At 45.9% G+C, this 26,157-nt stretch overlaps 1 protein-coding gene across 4 annotated transcripts in view; it reads left to right on the top strand.

Annotated features, from left to right (window-relative positions):
- Nucleotides 1-26,157, top strand: part of LOC102930551 (T-cell surface antigen CD2) — a 42,885-nt gene that overhangs the window by 2,015 nt on the left and 14,713 nt on the right. For 2 of the 4 annotated variants that reach the window (XM_027820053.3, XM_037906530.2), the window contains exons 1-2: nt 19,091-19,678; nt 23,759-24,061. In XM_027820053.3, coding sequence (XP_027675854.1) covers nt 19,618-19,678; nt 23,759-24,061 — 364 coding nt within the window. In that variant the 5' untranslated portion in view covers nt 19,091-19,617. Of the gene's footprint in view, nt 1-18,919; nt 19,679-23,758; nt 24,062-26,157 lie in introns of those variants that run through there. The other 2 variants (XM_007057561.4, XM_043538428.1) reach the window with 2 other exon arrangements.

The raw sequence follows: 26,157 nt of genomic DNA, 5'->3' as shown, positions 1-26,157 counted from the left end.
ATGATCCTGGGGGAGAGGGGGCAGTAAGAGGGCTCCCTCAGGGGCTCAGGTGTGGGAAATATCCAGTGCAGGGGTCGGCAAACGTTTTGGCCCGAGGGCCACATTGGGGAATAGAAATTGTATGGTGGGCCATGAATACTTACAAAATTGGGGTTGGGGTGCGGACTCTGGGGTGGGGCTGGTGATGAGGGGTTTGTGGTGCAGGAGGGTGCTCCGGGCTGGGAGCGAGGGGTTTGGAGAGCAGGAGGGGGATCAGGGCTGGTTGGGGTGTGGGCGCTTACCTCAAGCAGCTCCTGGAAGCAGTGACCTGTCCCTTCTCTAGCTCCTATGCTGAGGTACGGCCAGGCAGCTCTGCATGCTGCCCCATCTGCAGGCACCTCCCCTGCAGCTCCCATTGGAGCAAGTAGGAGCCAGAGTGGGGCCATGGTGTGGCTTCCGGGATCCATGTGACCCAGTACCCCGGCCAGAGCAGGGCCAAGCCATGTGGTGCAGTTCATGGGCCAGCTGTGGCCCGTGGGCCATAGTTTGCCCACCCTTGGTCCAGTGGCTGGTTCTTCTGCATCTCAGAGGTGGTGACTCTACTTGTCACTGGAGGAACTGTCATTTCAAGACTGACCATCCTTTGCTGGAGATGAGACAAGGAGATTCTAAGTGTATGCCATTTGGAACTGTCTGACCATGTTCAGGAAGGATGGTGATAGTGTCATTTTTAAACAACCAAACAGCAAGTTGAAGAGGGGGAAATGTGTGAATTTATGGTGACTGACTGGAAGGGCAAGGAAGTCACGGGGCTTGAACTACCAGTAATAATAATCCTAATACTGAATAATATCACAGGTAATGCCAAACTATGTAAGATTGGATAATACCCACATCCACACACATTGTGAGTGCTCATTTACAGACATGCAGTTTTGCAAAATGACCACTAGGGAGCAGCAAATTAACACAAAAATCCCAAAGTGCTGCATGGTTCTAGAGAGAAATGTAGGTGAGCAAAAGTCTGCTCTTTGCTAGCACACCAAAGGTGGATTGAAAAGAATGATCCACTATTAAATGGGTATATTAAAGCCAGGGGCCTGGCTGTGGGTGTTTCAGGGAGAGGAGCCTAGGCAATTGTGTGGGCCCCTTTGGGATCAAACCTGGAGCTGGGATGTGAGAAGGACAAGCCGTAAAGCAAATCTCCAGCTGAGGTCAGCCACTGGCCTGTGATGAGAGGCATGTGCAGTGAGATCAGGCATGGGGTAGAGAACAGGAGGTGCATATTGCATGACTTTTGAGGGGCTTTTCAGCTAAAATGGTGACTTGTGCATTCTTTGTCGTGACAAAGCCATCATTTTGGCCAGGCCAGCCAGTGCATAAGCCAGGTTTAAACAGCACCTTAGCTCCATCCATGCTAAAGCGTAGCTAAGAGATAAAACTCTGCTGCCCCTATGAGCTCTGGGCTGTAGAGCAGCTGGGAAGCACGGCAGTCTGAGAACCGCAGCACGGCCCTGTCGGAGGAGGGTTTGAGGGGTAGCCTGTAATGGAGTGGATGCCTGCAGCACTGTTTCTCTCAGTGCACACTCCAGGCAGAGTGGAATCTGGGGTGTTAACAGCTGATGCATCAGTTTCTTGCCCGCAGCTACGTAATGGGCACGGTCAGGAGCCTGCTCGGCTGGGGTGATACAACACCCTGAAACGCTTCCGTACTTCTCCAGAGGCATGAAGCATACCTCAGAAAATCTCTCAGTCCTGTGAGGTTTTTGAAAGCAAACTTTCTCAGAAATGCAATGACACTGCACACCAATAAAGGATTCTGATATCGCCAGCTAACAGAAGCAGTGAGGGTAAAATGTTCTGAAAGATGCATGACTTTGCTCCTGTATGTTCCACCTCCTATGAAAGGCCAGCCAATTTCTGCTGTGCTTGTAACCTGGCCTTGTGACTGTCTCTGCTAAGCAGGGCCAGGTTTGATGAGTACTTGGAGGGGAGATTTTTAAGAAAAGCTTGTGGTAAGTTCAGGCTCTGGTGTGCAGGTGGCCCTCTCCATTCTGCATCAGAGCTGATGCAGCGCTCCAACATGGGGCTGGAGGCATTGTGCTGCTGGAGGCTCTCTGACTTTCATAAAACATAAAAACAAGGAACTGACTATTCATGACCCTACCGCCTCTCCCTGTAGGACCCTCGGCCAGCTCCCTAGGGTGTTAGACGTAGAATCCTGGCCATGTACCAATATAGATAATTCCATCCTGTTTCGCCAAATGCCCCTGTAGTACTGACTCCATAATCTGCTGTGTCGTGTTGCTTTGTGGTGCATTCCAGTTGCTGCTTTCCATTTCATTGGTGGCCAAGGCGAATCCTATATGGAGACCAGAGTTTGTCAGGTGCCTTGAGCCCCTTCGGTATAAAAGTTGCTAGTGGAATTAATACTATCTATTTGTCTGAGCTGAGACCCAGAATAACTTGGCATTTTCTCCAGAGTTTCTGCCTCCCCTTATAAGAGCTGCCTGCACCTCTCAGTCATGCCCAGCTGTTGACAGGAAAGCAGTGTCTTCCTCTGGTTATTGGATAAATGAGCCATGTTCTCCTCCTTATTCCAGTGCCGTGAGACGTAATGAGGAATAGGAAAGGCTAGACAGCTCAGGTATGGACCCAGGGTGGTTTCACTGAGCCCTGCATCTTGCCTCCTAGCTCCCATCCATCTGCTGCTGCATCCCTGATGATGGCTGACATTGCAGGAGAGTTGTGCCAATTAAAAGTGCTGTTCCATGTCAGCAGGGGGGAAAAGATAATCACCCTGCACATGGCCATACTAGCGGTGCAATTCTCTGTCCTAGTGTCTCATGCTCTGGGCTTGCAAGGACATGAAGGCTGGCTCTAGCCATTATTGCTCTATGCTGCCAGGTGCAAGATTCCAGTTCCATTTTCTGCCCCAGTCTCTCACACCAGGTGGAAGGAGCACTGAGGCTAACAGGCTGTATTTACAAGCTATGGGACAGATCCAATAGGCTTAGAGCTGGCAGATGGAAGCAGAAGAAGTCAGGGAGATCTGGATGTGGGCAGGCGAAACTGACTTGTAAAGCTAGGGCCAATTTATAGCAGCAAATAGGGCTCTTAAACCACCAGGCCATTGATCAGTTCCGATTATTACCCCTCTGCCCTAAAAGTAGATGGGGGAGAGAGTCTCTAACATGAGCACTAGCGACAGAATGGTGCAGTAGCTGCTCCTTCCAGCTACTGTCAATCAGTACAATCAATCAGCTATGAGAAACGCTCTGGGACCTGCTCTAGTAATCGTTGTGGGGGGAGTGCCATGGTCTGTGTTAGACAAGAGGGCAGATGAGATGATCACAATGGTCCCTTCCGGCCTGGGAATCTGTGAGAAGGTGCTGGGTCTGCAGTGAACCGCTGTGATGTGCCTGGCAGAAGTGGGGAGCATTCAGGCCCCTACACAGTGCTGCCCCTTTCCAGGCCCCCTGATCAGTCCAGGTATGGCACAACGTGCCTGGCTGTTCCCTGTCTGACGGCAGGGCTGCGAAGGCTGGGCCGCTGGTTAATGATCTGCACCGGTGTGTGGGATGCCTGCTTCCGTTCCCAATTCTGTCACTTGTGTGCATCTCCCTCCCACTCTGTCTCCATTGTCTCTGAATCACTTGAAAGACCAACAGCGCTGCATCCTGAGTGTGCTGGCCTGACTGCTATCAAAACCACAGCTCTCATCTCCTACCCACCCTTGAACCTCACCCTCCTCTGCTGCTGCCCCCGGCCCCTACATTCAGCTTATCCTCGTTATCTAGAGACAGTCAATTCCTCTCATCTCTCCAACTGCCTCGCACTGCAAGAGTCCTCCTCAGGCTGCTGAACGCTCTTCTTCACTCAGCTGGGCATGGCTCCCCTCACCCTGCTTGTCAGCCTCACTCTCGGTGCTGTGTTTGACATGATTGCGCGCTGCATCCTTCCTGACTGCTCTGCCAGTGTCCAGTTGCTCCGTCCCGCTCTGGCTTCACACCCTTCCTTCTTAAGCTGCTTGTTCTTCCTCTGAGGTGGTGGCTGTGTGCTGCACCTTAGACCATTCCTCGAAGGGGTGCCCCATCACTCTGTTCTTGGTCCCCTACCTTTCTAGATCTATTCCCCGCTCCCCTCTTTTGACCACAGTTTCGCAATATGACCTCAGCGCTCGCTTTTACAGTGATAACAGCCTGCTCTGTCTACTCTGTCACTGACCAGTCCCTCCGCCTGCCTCACGCACCTCACACTACCTTTCTTTCGTCGAATACTCTGTTTAGTGCCTGAAGTAGAGGATAAGGTTTTCAAAAGAACCTGGGGCAGTGAAGTACCCAGCTCCCATTGAAAGTCAATGGCAATTGAACACCTAACTCACAGTGGTGTTATTGAAAGTGCCCCCCCACCCACCATAGTCTCTTCTGGTCAGGGACTGGCTGTGTGTGTGTGTGTGTGTGTGTGTGTGTGTGTGTGTGTGTGTGTACAGGGCTTAGCGCAATGGAACCTCAGACATAACAGGGGACCCTGGACACTATTGTACCACAATGCCGAAATAATAATAATTAATAATCCTACCTCATAGCAATTGTTGCATCTACCAGAGCAAGTACACAGGCTGGTATCAGAAAATGTTGGGTGAATGTAGTGTGGGAACCCTGGTCCCAGCAATAGCACCTGCTGCAGGCTCGAGTTCCTGGGGCGCTACGAGGGCCAGCAGGGTGATGCAGCAGCACCGAACGTGGTCCTGAGCGGGAAGCCGCCAGTGGGAGTGTAGCTCAAGGCGGGGGATGGGGCTCACATCCCGTGGGAAGGGGCAGCAGTTGAGGGGGCAAAGCTTGTCAGAGAAGGAGGGAGGAGAAGGATCTGGACGCTGAGGTAGAGGATGAACCAGAGCTGGAGAGATGATTACTTCTCCTGGTCTTCTTTTATCTTAAAGTAGGGGACTGGGCAGTGAGAAGAAGGACAATAGGAAAGGTTTCGGGTCAGGAAAAGCAGAGATAACTGGTGGGAAAAGGGAACTGATCAAAAAGCTGCATTGAATGGTTACGGTGTCCCCTGAGATCGTAAGGGCTGTGGAGAGAGTGGGTAACAAAAGTGGACCCGAGAGCCCAGTTCTTTATGGCTTCTGGTAACAGCTGCAGAGAGACACTGGCTTTGTCAGTTCTGCGAATGCTACATTATACACACCTCTGGCTGACTGTGTCTGATGCCTGAGGTCTCTAGCTGCGAGGTGGATTCATGAGAGATCAGAGAAACCCATCTGTAGCCACCTTCCCCGGGAGTCTCGATAAAGATGCCTGCTGAAACAGCACACTGTGGCTGCCGGAAGACGGCGCTTTTTCTAGCCTTGTGCTGGTTTCCTGTCTGGGTTGCTGCTGGCCCAAACGTTGTTTATTGTATTTGTGAGGTGCTTTCTCTGTAACAGCTAGGTGAGGGATAGAGGTGCTGGCAGGAAGCAGGGGACAGTGAACCAGTTTGGAAAGAATCAGAATTGCCTTGAACTATAGCCCAGAGTTGAAACAGAATCCTGATTTTCTTCCCAGGGTTGGTTAAATAACCGCGCTACCCTCCCCCTGCCCGCCCTTCCCCCTTTCTGGGCCAGATCCCCAGCTGGTGTAAATCAGTGTAGTGCCACTTAAGTCAGTGGCGCTAGTCTGATTTAAACCAGCTGAGAATTTGGCCCTTTGACTCCAGATCCCTCCTCCCGTCTCTCCTCCAGGTTAGAACACTCTCCTGCCCAAGGGAGTCAGTGCTGGTGGGGGCTGAGAGAGACTCTGCTCCCTGGAAACCTTTGAAGGGAACTATATGAAACATTTTACATATAAATTTTAAAGGAATCAGAGGGCCTCAGGAGGATAAACACAATTTGTGAGGGTGTATCACGGCCTCCAGATGCATTCCGGTTTAGTAATCCAAATCCCTTCCACCTTCTAATGGACACCCACTTTCTAATAACACCTAGCACACCCCTCAGATAACTCCCAGAATCTCCCTCCTGTAACACCCAGAACTTCTCCTAGCAAGAAACCGAACTCTCACTCCAATGCAGAGGTGACGCGTGGGAAGTGCACACAGGGTCACGCCCCCCCCCCCCCCCATTAGATTCCTGCCATTCCTTTAGCAACAGCAGACTCTGCCCCACAGGGCAGTGGGGGATGGGCAAGGCCTCAGGCTGCCTCTTGCCAGGATGCCCAGCAGCAAGGAGGCAAAGGTTCCCTTTGACGACGGCACTCGCCTTGTGTCTGTGCAGCGTCGGGGTTGGGGGGAGGAAGCAACAGGGTGGCTGGCTGTGGCCTGAGTCCTTCTTCTCCACTCCCCCCTCCCCCCCCCCCCCCCCCCCCCCGGGCCTGAATCCTGCTCCATGGGGCTGTTTCTCCTTCCTTGCTGGTGGAGGCCCAGTGCTTCCCACTGCCTGCTTGGCAGACCGCGAACGCCCCCGTCTGTTGCCAGGGCAGAGGCCGCTCTCCCCCTTCAAAAGCAGGGGCTCTGCCCAGGGGAAACCGCTCCCCTTGTGCTGCAGCAGGGGTGGCCCTGCCTTCCATTTAGCAACAGCTTCTACCTTCAGAGGTTTTCAAACTATGGGGTGCACCCCCCTAGAGGGGGTGCAGAGGAACATTTGGGGGGGGGTGAGTGGCAATGTCGCAGGGCTCAGGGAGCCTCCACCCCCTGACTCACCCCAGTTGGCCACCCAGCCTGTCTGATGGGGTGCGGGGTGCAGCCAAACCAAAAAGGTGCCCTTTTGAGTTAGTTTTTAGTTGTGCCCTCCCCGCCCAACCCAGACAGACTGGGTAGCCCACTGAGGTGAGTCAGAGGGTGGAGGTGGCGCTCCCTCCCCAAGCCCCACTCTATGGGGCTGGCCCGAGCCGCCTGGCATCACTGGCCCAGGCCACCTGGCGTCACCACTCAACCCTCCCAAATGCTACTCTGTGCCTCCTCAAAGAGTGCACCCCACAGTTTGAAACCCTCTGTGAGGTGACACATGGGATGGTCATGTCCCCCCCCAGAACCTTTCAGTCGTGCTCCCCCCATCAACAGTTACACGTCCTCTCTGCTCCAACAACATCTGACCCTTCCAACCTGGTAACTTCTAGAGCCCTCCCCCTCAGTAACTCCCAATCCCCCTTCCTGTAACACCTGGCACCGAGCCCAGTCTTTGCAAGCTGTCTCAGGGTTTCTAAATACTGATAACTGCCCTTATATTAAATATACTGCAGTAATAACCCCAAACACAGCAGTCTCGCTATAGTAAAGTGCTGTATTTGGGGCCATCCCTGCAGCATGCGACAGTATTGTTTTATAAGGGAGGTACCGCAAGGCCCTTCCCCGACTTACCCTCTGCCAGGAAGCTGAAAGTTAGAAGCCCACATAGCTTTGTTTCCATTGTGTCAGGGAAGGTTTGTTTTTGCAGGTGCCTGTTCCAATGACATATGCAGTTTCCAGTTCTTGTCAGTAACAGAACTTCTAGTTAACTAGTACTGCAATCCTGTCCTATCTCATGGGGCATGTGGGTGGTGTTAGCAGGGCCCCACGCAATACAGCCTGGGCTCCCATAGGGAAGAGATTCACTAAGTACGCCTCTACCCCAGGGGTAGGTGCTCATTTGCTTGTTCAATGCCATGTACAGCTGCATTCTTGTTAACCGGAGAAAGCTAAAATTAATCCGTTTTTACCCAGACTATTTCACGTCATGTGACTATTTCCTGCCACGAGTTCCCACCAAAAATCAAAAAGAGTGCCAACGGAGTGATAAAGAAGGGGACAAAGATGGAGGCCAAACAACAACTTAAGCAAAACAAAATGAGGAAACCTCTTTGGTGACTAGATGATTTTTAACTATCATGTTGCCACATTTCTTATTAGTAAGCTTACATGGGTGGCATAACCTTGGTTCCTACTGATGGTAGCCAATTTCTTTCTCACCCAACAAATTGTAGCTATAATAGCAACCACGCTGACGATTTGTACAATGAATATTACTGCAACTGGATGTATTAATATGCACCACACTTCCTTATAACTGGTAGGACTAAAGAATAAACTTTCCCACCAGTGTGCAAAAGATGGTTCATGCTGTACTCTCTTTAAGATCTTTTCTATTTTTTGCGAGGAGTGGTGAACAGTTAGCATCACTCTTTGCTCTGGTGTTCTAACTCCTTTAAGTGCTTCTTTAGGTCTGGGTGTCTCACCAATGGCTTTAACACAGATATAGTAACTCCTAAATTTACTGGCTCTACTTGTTGGTATAATACATAATGTGAATGAATATTCTGCATGGTTGCGTTATGTAGTAAGAAGTCAATATCACATCCTTGTACAGTATATACAGAACATGAACATAAGTTGCTGTGGGGATTGTGATCTATTTTGTAAAAGGAATTTACAAAAAATTCAGTACACCATTTATGGATTCATAAACAATTAGCATTAATTAAAACAATTTTTGAGTAATTGTTATCATTGGCCTGTAGACAATAATGGCATTTACCTTGGCTGGAGTCTAAACAAACTTAGGATCCTTCAATAACTCCGGATGTACAGGAGTAACCAATGCCTTTTTCCCATGCGCACGAATCTAAGTTGATACGGTTATATCCTTTGTCACCTTTATGAATCCATTTAGGGATGTCGATGGGGCTTATCATGAAACCATTGACGTTGAGACCCAAAGCAATTTGAGGGTATATCCATTCCTCACACGCATTTATAATGGTAAGTATATAGGTGTTAATTATTTGATCTACAGGATTCTAAGAAATTAACTACTTTCCAATATGCTTGGTGGGAGCTCTCAAAATTATTTGTGGCATTTTCCAAAAGTATCTTTTAATTCCATAGGAATAACATGACTAAAACCATCTCTAAGCATGTTACTGGCTATGTTTAACAGCAAAGTTTGTGCCTGAATACATGCAAGAGACCATGAAAGATTTGTCTGCAGAGTGTCTATGGCATCCATGATTTTAAGAAGGTCCTGCTCTTGCATGGTTTCCCAAATTGGTAGGATTCTAGCAATGTCCTACTCTGGAGTGCTCATTTGATTTAATGAGGAGGTTAATGGATGACTTAAGGAGGCTATATCGTGTCCCATGGCATCAATTTTATTGGCCAAGATGTTTGCATCAATGGTGTATATAACACCAATATCTGTACCTACTCCTCCTAATACAGTGGCCAATACATTCTTTTTAACTCTAGATGGCTCCTTGGGTAACACACTTTGAATCTAGGCGTTCCATCCTTATATTAAGGGTTGAGTATAAAGTGCACATTTTCCTTCAATGTCAGTAAGAGTTACTTGCAAAGGCATGGTAATTCTTTTTAAAGAGTAGACAGGATTGATTGGGAGCAATCTTTTACTATTCTCCTTCATTACCACTGGTCCTACGTTACTAACATATGGTCTTGGTACTACCGTTACTCGGACTTTTTCTTGGGCTCCATATACTCCATTTACTGGCCATACACTGCCATCATTTACATTCACCTCCACCTTAATAATGCTGTAGCAGCTGGTTACAAATGTTACATTTTTTTCTTGCTTACAGAAACTATTTGCGTTGACAAAGGAATTACAATGGGCTTTTGTACTGTTGTAACAACTCAGACTTGCATTATATGAGTTGGAAGGAGTATGCGTTCTTATGCTCAAGGTACTTTCATGGAATTGCTAATTCATGTTAACTTCTACTTGAACTGTTGACACCTTTACATGAGAGGGAATATTAGACTTTATACATGCACACTGTAATGAGCGTTTTATCCTTTGTACGTTAGAATACTCTTCCAGAAGTTTGTCCTTAAATTCCCATTTGCAACTATGGTTGTACTTTTTTACAAAAGTAGACTGCTTTGACTTTGTATCCAAGGCTGTTAATTGGGAACTGTTAGTTTCCACCATTGCCATCGTAGAACTGTTGCCTTTTTCCTCTTGCGAAAGGAGGAAACAATAAGGTGCCTTTTCATAAGCATAAACAATTATGGGAACCATGACTGCTAGATGTGGTGGGTCCAAACTCATACGAAATAGGAGAGGTTTCTACTACCATTGTGCTTTCCCTTTGTATAACAAAAACAATACCCTTTTTCCTTAATTAATAACGTATTATGTATGTTTACAAGCAGGAGCAAACAAAGTATTAAATATATGGCACGATTGAGGTGTTGTGGTTCCTAGGAAGTAAACAAAAGAAAACATGTGGTTATGTTTTCATATAGTTACCTTAAGTCACAAACCTCTTCCATGTTTTCAGTTGGCTGGAGTGGAACTATATGAGGCTCCTTCGCTTTTTTGCCCTGAAGTTCCACCTGATAGACGGTTGGACTGGCTTTGTTAGTTATAGTAACAGGACCCGCACACTGGGGACTTAATACATACCCTTTGTCAGAATAAAATCTATATGGGTATCTATCCCCTATATTCCATTCTATTGGTTTAAGGGTGTCCCCTAGTCTTTTATCCATGAATCTGGCATTGGACTTCAGTTGTACAGCCACTTGCTTCTGAATGTCACTAATATTGTTCAGTAACTTTTCCATAAACTGGTCCATGAGGACTCTCGGTTGGTAGCTATCTGGAGGGACCCCACCTAGCCACCACTGTTTGGGGATATGCATCATGCGATTCGTCAACACCTCGTGAGCTGTAAAACCATGAGTGGCTATGGTCGATCTTAATGCCATTAACACCAACGGTAATTTTTGGTCTCAATTCTTCCCTAAATTGGTTACAATTTTCCACAGAGCTGTTTTTATGGCATGGTTGGTTCTTCAACTAAACCAGAGCTCTAGGTATGACCCACAATGTGGAACTTTTGATGAATATTTAGGGCCTGGCAGAGAGGCGTCATGGTCTCGCCCACAAAATATGGACCTTGGTCTAAGACAATAGTTTCGGATAGGCCAAATCTTGTGAAGGTCTGCTCCAATAGGGTCTTTATGGTGGTCATCACAGTGTTATTGTGTGTAGGATATGCTTCGACCCATTTCGAAAATGAGTCCACCACGAGGCAGTCCTTATTTTCACACCTGGTGCGTGGGAGTGGCCCAATATAATGTATTTGGAGCCTCAACCACGGTCCAGCTATTTTTTGGTGTAGCATTGGACCTTTATTAACTTTATGGTTGGAATTGTTCTCTGCACATGCCAAGCAGTTTTGAATATGATGTTCCACATCTTTTACTAATCCTGGCCACCAGCATACTGACAACAGCCTACTAGCAGTTTTTTCAGAGCCGAAATATCCTTGGCTATGTGAGAGGCTAATCAACTCTTTTCTCAGACATGTATGCACCACTCAGACTGGTGTCCTTCTTTAAGGCCGTTATGAGCCCAACTTTGTTTCTGACTATGTTGTAGCCACGGTGCTCTTCTTTTTGTAACAAGTCTTGTAGGTCCTTGTCTTGCTTTTGCAGGGCCACAGTATCTAGCTGGCTTTTTATTTCTTTATCTCTGTGCTGGACTTTATATGCTTTCTGATCCGGTTTAGTCCACAGATATTCCATGCCCATCTGGGCTACTTGCTTAGCAAGCGCATCCACCTGATTATTCAATTTAGAAATTTCGGCCCGGTCTTTTCTATGGGCCTTCACTTTGCACAGGTGGCTGTCACCTTTTTGAGTTTCCACAAGTTTCCATGTGTGCAACAGATATTTTGAATATGCCACAGGGTTTCCATTGGTTGAGGTCATGGCTCTCTGGAGCCAGATGGGCATCCATCTACTTAGGGCTTGGACCACCCAATCTGAACCGGAGCAGATGAAAAGTTTAACCTCAGGTTCAGCTGCATCCAATACTGCTAATAACACAACCACCTCGGCAGCTTGCGCTGAATAAGGCACTATGGTACCTTGCAGGATGCTCTGAGTGTTTATCTGCAAAGCTGCATATCCGGCACACGGCTTGCCATCCTTATAGAAGCAGCTTCCGTCAACTCCCCAAATATCTAGTCCTTTTATCTTTGCTTCTTGATAAGTGGTACATATTTGGAAGGGCGACTTAACTTGCTTCAGGTCTTCCTTTGGCAGGGGGCACTCATGCTCCTCTCCTTGAGTCAATAGGGCATATGGAAAATAGATAACTGAGGTGCTTCGATGTTCTTGTTTAATAAGCTGAGGGTCCACCCTGCCAGTCTGGGGTTGGATACCCTCCCTTCATTTATGCGGCCTGACACAATATATTTTACTGGTGTGAGAGTCATCTTGAGAACAATGGGAGACATGCCTATCAGGTACCCCAATGAATCAAAGCCCAGGTCAGGGCTAAGATGTCCTTTACACAGGTGGAGTACTGTTTCTCAGTGTCACACAGCACTTTTGAACCATAGACAATGGGTTTAGGCCTGCATCTGGTGTCTTGGAGCAGAACAGCACCCAAGCCTCTTTAGGTGGTTGCCAATTGTAATAGAAATGGGGTGTCTGGTTTTGGGTAGGCAAGAGCTCAAGCTTCGGTGAGTGCTTGCTTCAGTTTGTCGAAAGGTTCCTTTTGCTCTTTGCCGCACACCCATTCTTGTCCCTTTTAAAAAAGCTGGTGTAAAGGATGTTCAATCTCTGCGTAGATTTCCACAAATTCTCTTGAAAAACGAGTAAGTCCCAGAAACAATCTAAGAGCAGAGATGTCTTGGGGTGCTGGGAGCTTACATATTAGCTCGACCTGCTGCATGTCAGGTCTTCTTCCATGTACTCCTAATTCAGTGCCTAGATACATGACTTTCTGTAATGCCATCTGTGCCTTTGTCTGACTTATAAAAATCCCATATCTTTTTTATTTTGCCAAAAATTATATCCAGCATTTTCAAGTTGTTTTCCTTGGATGTTGTGGCAATTAAGATGTCATCTACATAACTCACAACGTTGTCTTTTTCACACACTGTCCCCCACATTTTTGTCACACATCTGTGACAAATTAAGGGCACGTTATGGAAGCCTTGTGGCACTCTGCTGCTGGTGTGCTGCTGGTTGTTAAAGATCAGCATGGCATAAAATTGTGTTTATCTGTGGAGGGGAATAGAGGAAAAACACGATGGACAGGTTGAGAACAGAGAACCATTTTGCACCTGCGGCTATGGTGGCCGTGATCTTGTTAAATTTCGCACCACTGGTGCTAAGCAAGGGGTGACTTTGTTTAGCTTGCGGTAATCAACCGTTAGCCTTCACATCTTCAAGACCAGCCAGATGGGGGAATTGCATGTGCTCGAGGTCTTGACAAGCACTCCCTGGTTTACCAACACCTCAATGGTCTCTTTTAATCTCTCTTCTACAGTAGAAAAGCATCTATACTGATGTGGCTTAGGGTCTGGGCCATCAATTATTATCTCTATCAATTTTGCCACAGTGCAGCTTGTTGGTCGCGAATACACTGAGATGTTTCCTGGCAATCTCTTTTACTTCTGGGCTCCACTCTGGCATTATCAGCTTTTCAGATGCCTTTAAAGCTGTCACCCTGTGCAATGCTGGAATTGCTTGGGATCCTGTACCCTCTATATCTTGGACTAGTCTTCTATTTTGCAAATCCACGACAAGTTTCAATTGGGATAGGACATCAACTCCCAATATTCCATTTCCATCCAGTAGGCCAAACATTGCTTTTGTGGCAATCTTGTCAATAGCGCAAGTACTTGGTTCTGGAAATGGTACAAGGCTCTCTTTTCCATTGAATCCCTCAAGGATATTAATTTATTTTATGGGCAATTGTTTTACCTTTGACTTGGCTTTAGAGCAAAATAATAGACACGATGGCACCCATATCAATTAGCATCTTCTGCTGAAATTGACCTAACTCTCTCCCCTCATTGTAGCTTTTACTGCTGGTCTTCCCCACTGTTTGCTGGATATTGGCACCATCGCTGGGGAAGGAAGGAGAACCTGGCCCTGTCACATTAAGTTAAGACCACTGTCTACTCGCTGCTCCATACGGGTGTTTGCTCTTACCTTGCCATCTTAATATTTAGCTAATCTTTTAAGAAGCTCCTTGGTCGGTAGGCCATCTATTTTGTCTTTTGGCTCGTACCTAAGCAATTGTCTCCAGAGCATGACTCTAAAAGACTTAGCCTCAGTTGCATCCTGATTATTTATTCCTCTTTCTGGCTTGCTGGAGTGAGAGCCATGTGTCCTTTCTGCTTTCTGCTGATTGTTGCTGCTGAACTTCTTTCCTTTTCTGTACTTTCTGTTACCCTCTTTGACCCCAGCTATCCTTTTTTCTTTTGCCAGTGTGATGGGAAGGCTTAACGTTGGATCTCAAAAGCTTCCCACAGCTTGTCTTCTAGGTCTTTCAGCACAATGGTGTTAGGATCCACTGCTCCGATGATTGCCTTTTAAGGTAAGCAGCAACCCTTGTAATAAAGTCTCTTTAAATTTAGGGGTATTACAGGATGTAGCCCCTGCAAGCCAGTATAAAAGTTTTTCCCTATTCAAATATTTTTCTGGATGCTTGCCCATCCTTTGTCTCTCTGAGTAGAAATTCCCAATAATATTACTGTGGGAATAATAAAATTTGTATACTCTTTCACATATCTTCATGACATTCTCTGTATTAGCCATTTGGATGTCCCTGGGTAAGGCACTATATTCATCCCTGTTCATGCACTCCCTTAAGAGTGCAGCTGAACCGCCTTTGCCAATTCCAGGTAAAGTACTGACTTTGGAGAGCCAGTCAAGGGCAGTTTCATGATTTAATGGCCCCAGAGCCTTTCCTGGGGCTTTCGCCTGTTCTGGTGTATACCACTTAATTTCGTATCTAGTCTCTGCTGGACAAGACGATCCACAATTTACAACTGTGGTTGTGATTGGCGCCATAGGAAGTCCTCTCCTCTCCTTGATTTCTTCAGCTTCTGCTATTCTTAAGGAAGCTGAAGGCTGGCACCTTACTGCTTCTTCCTTTATGGACCCTTGATCACTTGCTCCTGCTTCTTCTGTATCTTCCGAGTCTGTCTCAGACTCCCACCCTCTCAATGGGTCAAAACTCATTGCTGCTAGCATCCCTTGAGTTTGTTTTAGCTTCTCTTGCAGTCTATTAACTTTGCTATTATAGGTAGTGTGACTGGTTTGACTGCCTTGGCTGCTCTTTAACTCCTTCACCAGTTCTTGGACGGCTGCTTGCAATTCTTCATTCTTCGTTGCTAACACATAGTTGTCTCTTTCCTTTTGTTTAGGGGGGCACTTAGCTCTTGAAGTTGCAGCTCCAGTTTACTGATATGAGTCACATAGATTAGATTCGGAGCTGTGAACCCATCCATTTTACTACCCAGCTTTTCCATTTCCAGATCTTTTCCTGCTAACAGATCTTTTAATAGGGCAGGAAATCTCCCATTCTCCCTACAGTGCTTGCTTAATTCATTGCCTGCTATTGCTAAACCATAAATGAACACTCTCTTCCGCATCTTGCAGCTCAGGCTAGGCTTAGCTCCTACAAACTCTTCCCATTTTTTACATAGAGTGTCATACACATCTGCCCCAGTAAATAAACCTTTTGACCATGGGTTTTTAAATTTCCTGAAATGATTTACACAATATTCAAAAGAATTTTTATTTAACTCCAGTGTCCAACCAGCTGCTCTGTATGTTTTCTTACTCATTTTTGAACCAGTCTGACCTACCACAGCCTGCCCAAGTTCCTTAGTGGGAGACCCACTTGCTACTGACTGTCAGAGTCAGCAATCAGCAGCACCCAAGTGTCTGAATTGGTGTGTGCTCAGAGCTTCCCAGCTCTCACAGGACCTGCACAACCTCTTGGGCTGGTGTCTGTTTTCCTTCAGTCATCCACCAAGCTATCAGCGCCGGCGCCTACTTAATCACAGCTCACCGGGTCATCCAGAATGAGCTTTCCAAAAGACACCGTCTTTTCCAATACCAAAAGGCCCACCGGGTTGTCGGGTCTAAGCCCGCAGGACTCACTGTCCTCCAACAATTCAAAACCCACCGGGTCATCCAGAATGGGCCAGCAGGGCTGAGCCAACTGCTCGAGCCTGCACAGGACTCACGGTCCTGTCTACCAGATCCTCCAGCTAAGCACTGTAGCACTATAGACTGAAGTCACGCTTCCTGACTATCAGAGTCAGAGCTCCCCTGGATTCTCAGCAGTGCTACAGCTAGCAGCAACAAAGTCCCTTCTGTTTTGAGTTCCAAGAAACTACTGTCCCTGCGTCCAGTACTCCCACCCTCATGGCCAATGAGACGTAGTTAACAATACCGAGTAGATAATAATGCAAATAAAACAAAACATACTAATGTAGTAAGATGTACTAACGTAAGTAAGTAAGAAACCTTTATTGCAGGATTGGCTTTTATTACAGGATAGTTTATTACAGGATTGGCTACAGGCGTTGTCTCTGGTGTGAGATCTGAGATACAAATTGATCTGAGGTATATGACTGGCTCTTGGAGCTGGAAGTAACCTGAATATCTTGTGATCTTTGGTGTAGGTGACCATTTAACATGAAGTCCAGCTTGCCTGGGTGGCGAGATAGACTGGAGAGCCTAAGGGGACTGCCAGTGACTCCACGGTAAGACTGTTATAGTGATCCAGGAGTTCACATTTGTTACTGGGTTGGTAACATCTAATTATAGAACACACCACCAGTTTGTTTTTTCCCCACAGTCTGCCCTGGGGTAGGCACTCACAGTCATGAGCCACTCCAGACAGTGTGACAGGTTTGCCTACCTGTGCTACAATTACACCTCCAATTGCAGCATAGACATCCCCTAAGTGTCCCCCTGACAGCCAAGGGAGTGACTGTGAGATCTTCAGACTGGGACTTAGGTAGAGGATGAGAAAGACCAACAATACAACAGGAAAAAAGTGCTTCTGTCAGCTAGTCACCATGGCCAGGTGACGGTTGTGCAGCTGGTATTTGCAGCCAGCACAAACACATGGCCTAAAACAGAGGTCCCCAAAGTGTCCGGTGCTCCCCTGGGGGGTTGTGGAGGACCATCCATGGGGCACAGCAGGGCCTGACCAGCCTCCATGGGGGTGGGGAGGGAGTGCCATCCAGCCCCTCCCCACCCCCAGCTCTGCTCCACTCCGGCCCCTTACCACATCCCCAGCTTCCTGCCCCGCACGCACCTGGCCACGGCTCTGTTCCTAGTTCAGGGCTGAGGCTGGGAGCAAGGCCAGGAGTGGACCCACACCTGCCCATGGGGCCAGCTGCAGCCCATAACTGCAGCATAATCCCAGACCCGCCCCTAGCCTTGGCCCCAGCCTTGGCCCCGTTACCTTTGTCCACGTCCCCTTCCCTCCCCCTGAGCCGTGTCCCCACTCCTGGCCTCAGCTCGGGGGGCCGGGGTGGCGTGGACAGGGGTAAGCAGGGTGTGGGACCCTCAAAAGTTTGGGGACCGCTGGCCTAAACTATGTAGGTGTTGCTTGGTTTAGGCCAGGGCAGCATTTCTGCAGTGTTTGGTGTTTTGTTTTGGTTTTTTCCCCCTCTAGCCTGTCTGCTAGAGCTGCAGGAGCACCAAGTGGTTTCTCTAGTGGATGGTATGTCCAGAAGATGAGATGCTCTGAGAACCAGCAGGGCCCTGTTGTGCAGAGGCCTGCATTCTAAGTTGTCCAAGGTAACATAAGTTTAGCTTGGCCTGTTATGTAAAATTGTTTATGAAAGTCAGCAAAAGTTGAAGGGAAATAGTTGGCCCAAACTGGATTGTTTACGATAAAAGAGCTGTCCTAACGGGACTCCGAGGCTCCTCGTAAAGTCATAGGTAGGCATGACAATAAGCTGAAGGATTCTAATAATGGCAGGAGATATTTATAATTGTTTTGATTGGTAACGTTAATGGTGTGCAGTTGCCCTCCCTTTTTGGACGTTGTCTGTTTGGGGGGAGAAGGGGGACAGGTGAACTGGAAGGAATGAGCTTCACCATCATGTCTGCCAGCCACATTGTCACCTGGGACCCTGTTGGGTCTTTGTCTACTGTGACACTGTTGGGTCTTCGTCTCCCTGCTCTGGTCAGGCTCTGACCAGACTAGGCCAGAAAGCAGGAACCACATGACATCATCACCTCCACTGTTACCTGCACACTCTACGGCACCCACCTGTACCCTTCCGTGGGCTCACGGTGTAATCTTACATTCTGTAGGTTTGTGGGGTCTTTTACCAGTGAAAGAGCCTTACACAGTAATATCCTTAACCTCTATTTATTAACAATCACCAAAACAGAATGCAAACACTAAGCATACAATGCTCACCGCTCCCAATAAGGCGGACAAACTTTTCCCACTGGCCAGTCAGGATCAGGTCATCCATGGAATCCAGCTTCTCATGATATAGTTGGCAGGGTGCTAAGGTCTTGCAGTTCTGATCTTGGGCTGTGTCCTGGAGTTGGTTCCAAAGAACTTCCTTTGGGAGTCTAGTTTATATAGTGAAACTGGAGTCCTGCTTACCTGTACCTTAACCAATCATTTTACTAAAGTATTACAAAACAATTCTTCACCCAATCATACCCCACCACCTTAGCTGATTTACACCTTGCAAAATTAGTTATGTAACAAACAGAAACAATCAAAGAACCAGACAGAAACGACATAGAGCATCTTCACTAAAGCGGCACAGTTGCATCAGTGCAGCTGCGCCAAAGCAGCGTTTCAAGTGTAGACCTGCCCTCATACTTTACATTTGAAATGCTTTAATGGATTTTTCCTTCTTTTTGTGTGCCTTTAACAAAGATTTACAAAGATTTGTAATGGTGGCTGTTGCCAATAACAATGTTGCCAATATTGCCAATAAGCCAATAACAACTTGACACTAAACCCCACACCACACTTAACTGTTTAATGCTGTAACAGGGAACAGGAGCTTTCTTAACATGTTATCCCTTGTTGGCCCCAGACACCCTCTTTTCAACACAGCAGCCCCCAAGACCAAATCCTGGGGGAGAATGAGGCACTGCACTCTACTCATGCTCCACAGGGCTCCTTGTGTCTTTCACAGCAGACTCCTTCCTAAATGCTCAAGAGGGTTTTGAAACACCTGTGTGTTTGCACAGTATTGCTAGTTATGGGTGAACCTCACTAAGCCTGGAGTTTAGTTTCAGTTCAAATGTTCAAAGTTCAAATGTTTCTGTGAAGCTAGTCTAAAGCTTTTCAAAGGAGGTGTTTATGCTATCTACATAACACACCTCCTCTCAGCAGACCTCAGCTACTTCTTAAACCTGCTCACTAGTCCCTGAAGACCCTGGAGGGTGATAGCTGGTTGCTGGGTCTTCTTTCTTTCTCACCCAACAAGACCTCTGAAGGCAGGTTAAATGTGGCAGCAGGAGAATAGTAAGACTTCCCCACATCCCTTCTTCTGGGACATGAATGTAGAGGTCAAGGTCCTTAGCTGAACATCAAAGAAACATGTGGCTCAGGTTCTGTTCTCAAGTTGGGACAAAATTGGGGGGAAATTCTGGTATTTGAGGCTTGCACTTTCCTAATCCCTGCAAGTTGTTCCTCAACCCTGGTTGAAATAATGGACCGAGAACCAGTTCCACTCTGCTCGTGTGTGTGACAGAAATGGAAAAGTTTCGATGAGCAAGAGGAGGAGGGGACAAGAGGTGCCAGGGCTGTGCTGACACACCAAAAGGCTGCTGATTATAAGTAGAACTTCATCTCACTGGCCAGGAGCTTTCTTCACGCAGGGACAGTTTGGAGATACGATTTGCAAAATGGACTTTAGGGGGATTTTTCTAGCCAAGTGCCTGGTGGGTTTATTCTCCTGTGTAAAAGGTGAGTTTGCACCGGCTTTTTGCTCTTTCAGGCTGACTTTGCTTAAAATTGCACTTAAAGTATTTAACAATCTACCTCAGTTTTAACACCCATTCCTTGTACCCAGACAAGGGTGATGGATATCTTAACAGGGTGCTGAATTAGGCCCATCTATGCCACAATTAAATTGACTCAGGGATCCAGTTCCAATACGGCTATAATTTTCAGGGTGGATGGGACCTATAACTGCACTGTCCCAGGGTTTCACCCAGTTAGGAGAATTTGGGGTGGTCTTGTCCACACGGCACATTTTTAAGCCTCTCCCCTGACTCAGTTATAGTTGAGGAGCAAGTTATTACCAGTATGTTTTAGATTATTCCTTTGATAGTGCTTTTAATATAGAAATGTGTAAGAACAATTAAACGTGACTGATCCCATCTCTACCACACATCTTCTGCTTAAAGCTAAATAGTGAAGCTTGGGGCAAGATGGATGATCTGATAAAAATGCTTGGATCTTACTTAAATATCATGGGCCACATTCTTCCCTGGTTTAACTCCACTAAAATCACAGATGAATTTGGCTCCTTGTCTCTACGAGAATTATCGCTATTGCCACAGCAAGTGCAGCGCAAATAAATCATTTAAAGAGTGTTACACAACCCTCTGAACTGTAGCTAGCTCGTATGAAGCTGGGAAGATCAGATATTTGGGGAACTGGCAATGGGACCTTTAGGGTAAAATCCTGGCCCCGATCCTTGGCCATTGACTTTAATAGAGCCAGGATTTCACCCTAAAACTCTCAGGGCTTGATCCTGAAAAGTTGTCAGCACTCTGTCCCCAGTCCAGGCAAAGCACTTAAATACATGCTTCACTTTAAGCATGCAATTAGCCCCACTGACTTCAAAAGAATTATTCACGTGTTTAGATTGAAGCATGTACTCAAATGCTTTGCTGCTGGGGGCAGAATGCTCAGCTCCTTGTAGGCTCAAGCCCTCACTGTTAAGCACATGGTCTCACTTTTCCCATTGGTAAAATGGAGACAATGATATCTACCTTCCTTTGCAAAGTGCTGCAAGATCTCTTGGCTATTGTTATTTTATTTAGCTTTCAGCCCGGGGGATCCCATGACCAGAGCTTGCTATTATAATATTTATACTACTACTTTGTAAACGGTTTTAGCTTCAAGTTAACAATCCTTTATCTGACACGTATTAATATAGGTAAGGGTCAGCATGGAGTTTTTCCTACTGCCCTCAGTGAGGCTGCTGCATTTTTTTCGTAACTCTATTCAAGAGAGACTTCACTGTGCATCATGTAGACCCATTGCTCTTTTCTAGTATCAAAGGGAAACAGAACTGTTGACAGTGCAAGAATTTTTTGCACAGGAATATTAACAGAATGTTTGTATTTATCACCCTACCATATGGTAGGGCGGGGTTGGTCTAGGTTGTAAATTACAGTAGGTACATACATATTGGTATTATTATAGTTATAGCAATTATTTTTAAAAACGCTGATCTCAAAATGTAGTTGCCATTTTGGCTTATAGATTAGAACAAGTAGTAGTGGACTCAGTACACAAGCAGCCTTCATGAATGACAGGAATAAATCCAACAGTAGATCATTTATGATGGTGGTTTAATGTTTTCTAGGTACAAGGACTAGATAAATAAGGAATACATTCTTGCTATGGGCTTAAAACAGACTCTCGATTTCCTTGAATGACTCTATTTGTTCAAAACGTTTGGAACTTTACAAGTGAATACTTCTTTTCTCAGATAGGTACAGTACTATCAGTGCAGCTCCTTTTAGTTCACTGCACATGAATCATCCCATCCTCTTTGTGATGGCAACGGAGCAGTTTGTTGCTAGATTCTGATCGCTCTGGCCTTTCCAGAGTATTTCACTCAGCACTATCGACAAATAATGTTCCATTGTCTATACAGAGGACTTAGTGTTGTTTGTTTGGAGTGCTCAGACTTCTGTTCCAATGATTCGGGAGGCCAAGCAAACTTTTAAAGACCTAACAGGATTGTCTGTCAACTGGAATACTATTGAGCTTTCCTTCCTCAGGATTTTGATCAACTTTTCTGCCATTTACACCTGCAAAATATAAATGATAGAATATGCAATACAAATAATAATGAGTAGTAATAACTCTAAATATCTTGGAGTAATTCTGAGGAGTAGCAAGTATTTGTATTACATTTTTTTTTCTTTGTCAAAAATTCTGCAGGTTTTACAAAGGGCTTTGGTGCTCCTGTTAACACTTATTGGGAGAACCAATATTATTAAAATAGTGACACTTCCAAGAGTGAGTGATTTCCGAATGTTCCATTAGAAATGCTGAATGCTTTTTAAGAAACGTGATAGCTCAATAATAGCTTCCCTTTGGGCTGGCGGATGCATTGCATGAAACTCTTCATCCTCTCACAGGCTCTAATGGGCCGTCCTCCTCAGATTTCTCGAATAATTATTTTGTTGCACAAGCATGATAGTCTAATTTTTTGATTTGACTCCAATATTACTATTATGCAAAGCAGCAATTAGTTTTCCGTTTTCCTCGCTGTGATGTATTTTTATCATATCCTAGATCTAATGAAAACTTTATAATAAAGGATTATATATTATAATAAAAGATTTATAAACCTACTGGTAGTTTCTCTCTATGGGGAAAAGAACTCACACTGTGCAAAAATAATTCAGCGTAGCTCACCCTGCCCACCACTATAGCTTTATCCTGTAGATTAGAGGGGAATTAATTTAGCAAATGGAAGATTGAATAATCCCTGGTTATGAATGAAAGTTTTGCTGTTAATGAATTTATTTTATTTAAAACTTACAAGCATGTATTTAACCTGTCTGATAGTTTCAATATTATTTATCAACTTGCTTCTGCAGTACGGACTAAGGATCTACACAAATGTTTGTGTGGCGTCAGCTTCTCATCTGAAGTCACCTTCAGGCAAAATCTGTGCTCTAAAAACCCAGTCGGCTATTACTGCACTATTCAGTATGCCGAGGCTGTGATTTTTGGATTTAGATTCAGTTTGAGATAAATGGGCATGAGTTCTTGTGACAGAACATACCATGGGAAGATGAATGCTTCTTTATACGTAACAATATGAATAAGGCTAAACAGCCTTTACCTTTCGTAGAAATACCAATATTTAGCCCTTATGTGACACCTCACATCTTCAAGTGCTGAACAACTACTTGCAGTAGCACCCTTGTGAACTGGGTGTTATCCGTTTTGCACAAAGGTGACCTGAAAAGAGGGAAAAACCTGCCTTTGGGTCCATGTTTATCAGCTGATCGTACCCATGAAATAGAGCTCTGGGAGGGAGGGAGTGTATCCTGTAGTCACAGCCGTGCGGGAGGCAGGACCTCTGGGTCTTACTCCCACCTCTGTCACTCACTGTGTGACCTCAGGCAAGTTGCTTAGGTCAAGATTTTGAACAGTGACTAAGGATTTTCAGCGTTCAACTTAAGACACATTAAAGGAGGCTGATTTTTCAGAAATCGCTGAGCAGCTGGTCTTTAATCTGTCCCAAGTTTAAATTGAGGCACTCAAAATCACTGGTCACTTGAAAATTTTGGCCACGGGTTTGAGTCGTCAGAAATGTTTTTAGTAATTCTGGCTGCCTCAGTTGTGGGTGCCATCTTGAGGTGCATACAATACAGTCTGATTTGCAGAGGAAATGCATGCTCACAAGCCTTATTGACTTGGCGCGGCAAGTGCTCAGTGCCTTTGAAAACCAGGCCCAAGGGGTCTTAAAATGACCACCTCCAAAACCAAGGCACCCCTAAGGGCACTTCTGAAAATTTGGCCCTTAACTTCACTGTGTTCTGAATTAAAATGCGGTGTTGGGAGGCTTAACTAAATAATGTTTGGGAGCTACTTTGAGGGCCTGAGATGAAAGCAGCTATATAAATGCCCACCCTTATCAATGAGGAGTGGTTTGGGAAATAAGGGAAAAGTGGGGCGTTTAACTTTGTGACCAAGTTATTTAATGCTGCAGTGTCTACTGTTAATTCTCATCCATAGATGCTTTGGACAGACACTAATCGGGCTGTATTGTTCTTCCCCTGTTTGAAGGTTCTGCAAACGAAATCCATAAAGCGTATGGTGTGCTGGGTGGTTCTGTTTTCTTGAACGTTCCTGGATTCAAAGTGGAAAATCAACATGAAATAACATGGCTCAAAACTGCATCAATCCTCGTGAAAGTCAAAAATTCTACAGTGAAATATTACAGGGAAAAGGAAAAGTATACGATGTTCCCTAATGGAACCCTGCGAATAGACCGCCTGGTGAAAGAGGACGGGGGAAGTTACACAGTGAGGGTGTACAATGACACAGGACTGCTGCAAGTGGAGGAGAACTTAAATGTGAGCTTTCAGGGTGAGTCACCTTCCACATCCTTCCCACCATAGCTGGATGAGTCCCAGTCTCTCCTTCTGCTGAATGGGTCTTCAACCTGTTTCCTTGTGGTCTCTAATTTTGCTGCGTGGGCTCCTTTTCACTGAAGGGCTAGCTCTTCTGCATCTATTCCCTTTCTCTGTTCCTGGGTGGGTTCCTCCTTTTCCTCTCTTGCCAGGTGAGTCTCCCTGTTCCCTTATTTCCCTCTATTCAGTCCCTCTGCTGTCTGATTTCTTCTCTCTCACATCAGCCACGAATTCTGCCAGGCAAACAGACCTGCACCGGTATCTATGAACAACAGAAGAAGTTAGCTCAGGTCACACTGAGCCTTTGTTTTGCTACTCAAAATATCCAGGAATCCAGGTGTTTATATATACATTTGGGAGGGATGGGATGCTGGGGTCTAACTTGGGGTGGGGGTGGGGGAATGGTGGTAGGACCCTTCCAAGCTCCTCCCACAAATTAATAACCCACTTGAGACATCAAATTGAGATGCCACTCATGATGGATTGTGGAGATGTTTGAACTGTTTGCATGCTCTGCTGGGCTCGGCTCCCCTAACTGGGGTTCAAATATACCCATGGACTCCGCTAGGCTCCTTAAGCTTGTGTTCTCCTCCATAAGACGCACATTTTGGAGCCCAAAAAGACTGCTCAGGAGAGTGCTGGTACGTGTGCTGCTGCCCAATTCAAGCCCTGATTTCACAACAGACAGTGAAACCTTTCTTAAGCAGCCATTCAAGGGACTGATACCTCCAGGTTGTTTGACCAGTGGGATGTGAAGCAGAACTGTGCTCTGTACATTTGAAAGACTTAGGCAGTCTCCTAAAACAGGAGGCTGCTGAAAAATGCCTGAGATCTTTCACAAATTTCTGTAACATGAAGATTTTCCTTCTACAGTACTTTGTTCTCACGCCTTGCTTTTGAGCCTACCAGCTTGCTTGCGTGTTTACATCCTGCCTTAATGCTGAACTGCTGCATCGGAAGCCTGACCATTAGTAAACGATTCAGTAACTGGCCCCCTATTTATTTGTAATTAACCGGGTCTCCTGTTTACTATTCACCTGTTCCATCCCTTATAAGCAGGGCGGGTTTGAATTTGTTTGTATTTAGAAATTCTGACAACATTTTGAATTTAAAAAAAAAAAAGGGAAATGTTTGAAATTTTTTTTCTTGTGTATTGACCAATTATTACAGCTGATTGGAATCTTCTGGATGTCAAGATTTTGATGACATTTAAAAAATTTTAAAGAAAAGAAGCGTGAGCAGAATTTAAAAAAATTACTATGACGTTCATTCCTGATTTTTCTACTAACTTGACTTATAAGCTGAAGGGAAAAAATGCAGATATCTTTAATGTGTTAAAAGTTTTCCTTTATCTGATAATTGCTATTTAGATGGAGGTGACCCGTGACAACTCAGACGTCTTTGACATCATGAATGACAAACTCTCCTGCTAGACGTTCTTGTGTATGAATACGTGTTAGGATATTACAATGGCAAAAAGAGGCCATGATCCTGCAAGTACTTAAGCACATGCATCACTTTGCTCTTGGGAGTAGCCCCAAAGTGTTCTGTGGCTAAAGTCAAAAGCTAATTAAGGAAGTCTGGCACCCTTGGCCCTCCCACAAGTGTGGCCCCCTGTGGCCACTTTCCCGACTTGTGGCCTTGCCACACAGAGACAACTGGCTACGCAAGAGCCATCTGCTGGGCTAGTGGGGAGGTCCACCCTCTCAAATTGTGCGTGGACACCTGCTGCCACTGCCCTAGCAAAGCCCCGAAGGGGTGATCACTCTCAAATCAACACTTGCTGAGATATTATTACAGGCTGGCTGTTGACTCAAGGAGGCATCAGTATATCCGTTATACTTGGGTCACGTTTTTCAAGGTTTACTGGTTAAGGCATTGGATTGGGGTAGAATTTCTAGCTCAGCCACTGGCTTCCTTTGTAACCTTGGTCAAGTGACTTAATCTACCCTGTGCCTCAGTTTCCCAACTGTGAAATGGGGATGTAGCTCTTAGGAGTGTTGGGAGGATAAAATCCATTAGTGATGTGAGGTGCAGTGATACGATGGCCAT

The sequence above is a fragment of the Chelonia mydas genome, chromosome 1 (genome assembly GCF_015237465.2).
Source record: "Chelonia mydas isolate rCheMyd1 chromosome 1, rCheMyd1.pri.v2, whole genome shotgun sequence".
Lineage (NCBI taxonomy): Eukaryota > Metazoa > Chordata > Testudines > Cheloniidae > Chelonia > Chelonia mydas.
Note: the sequence above shows the minus strand (reverse complement) of the source record. Positions and strands in the feature narration are given on the sequence as shown.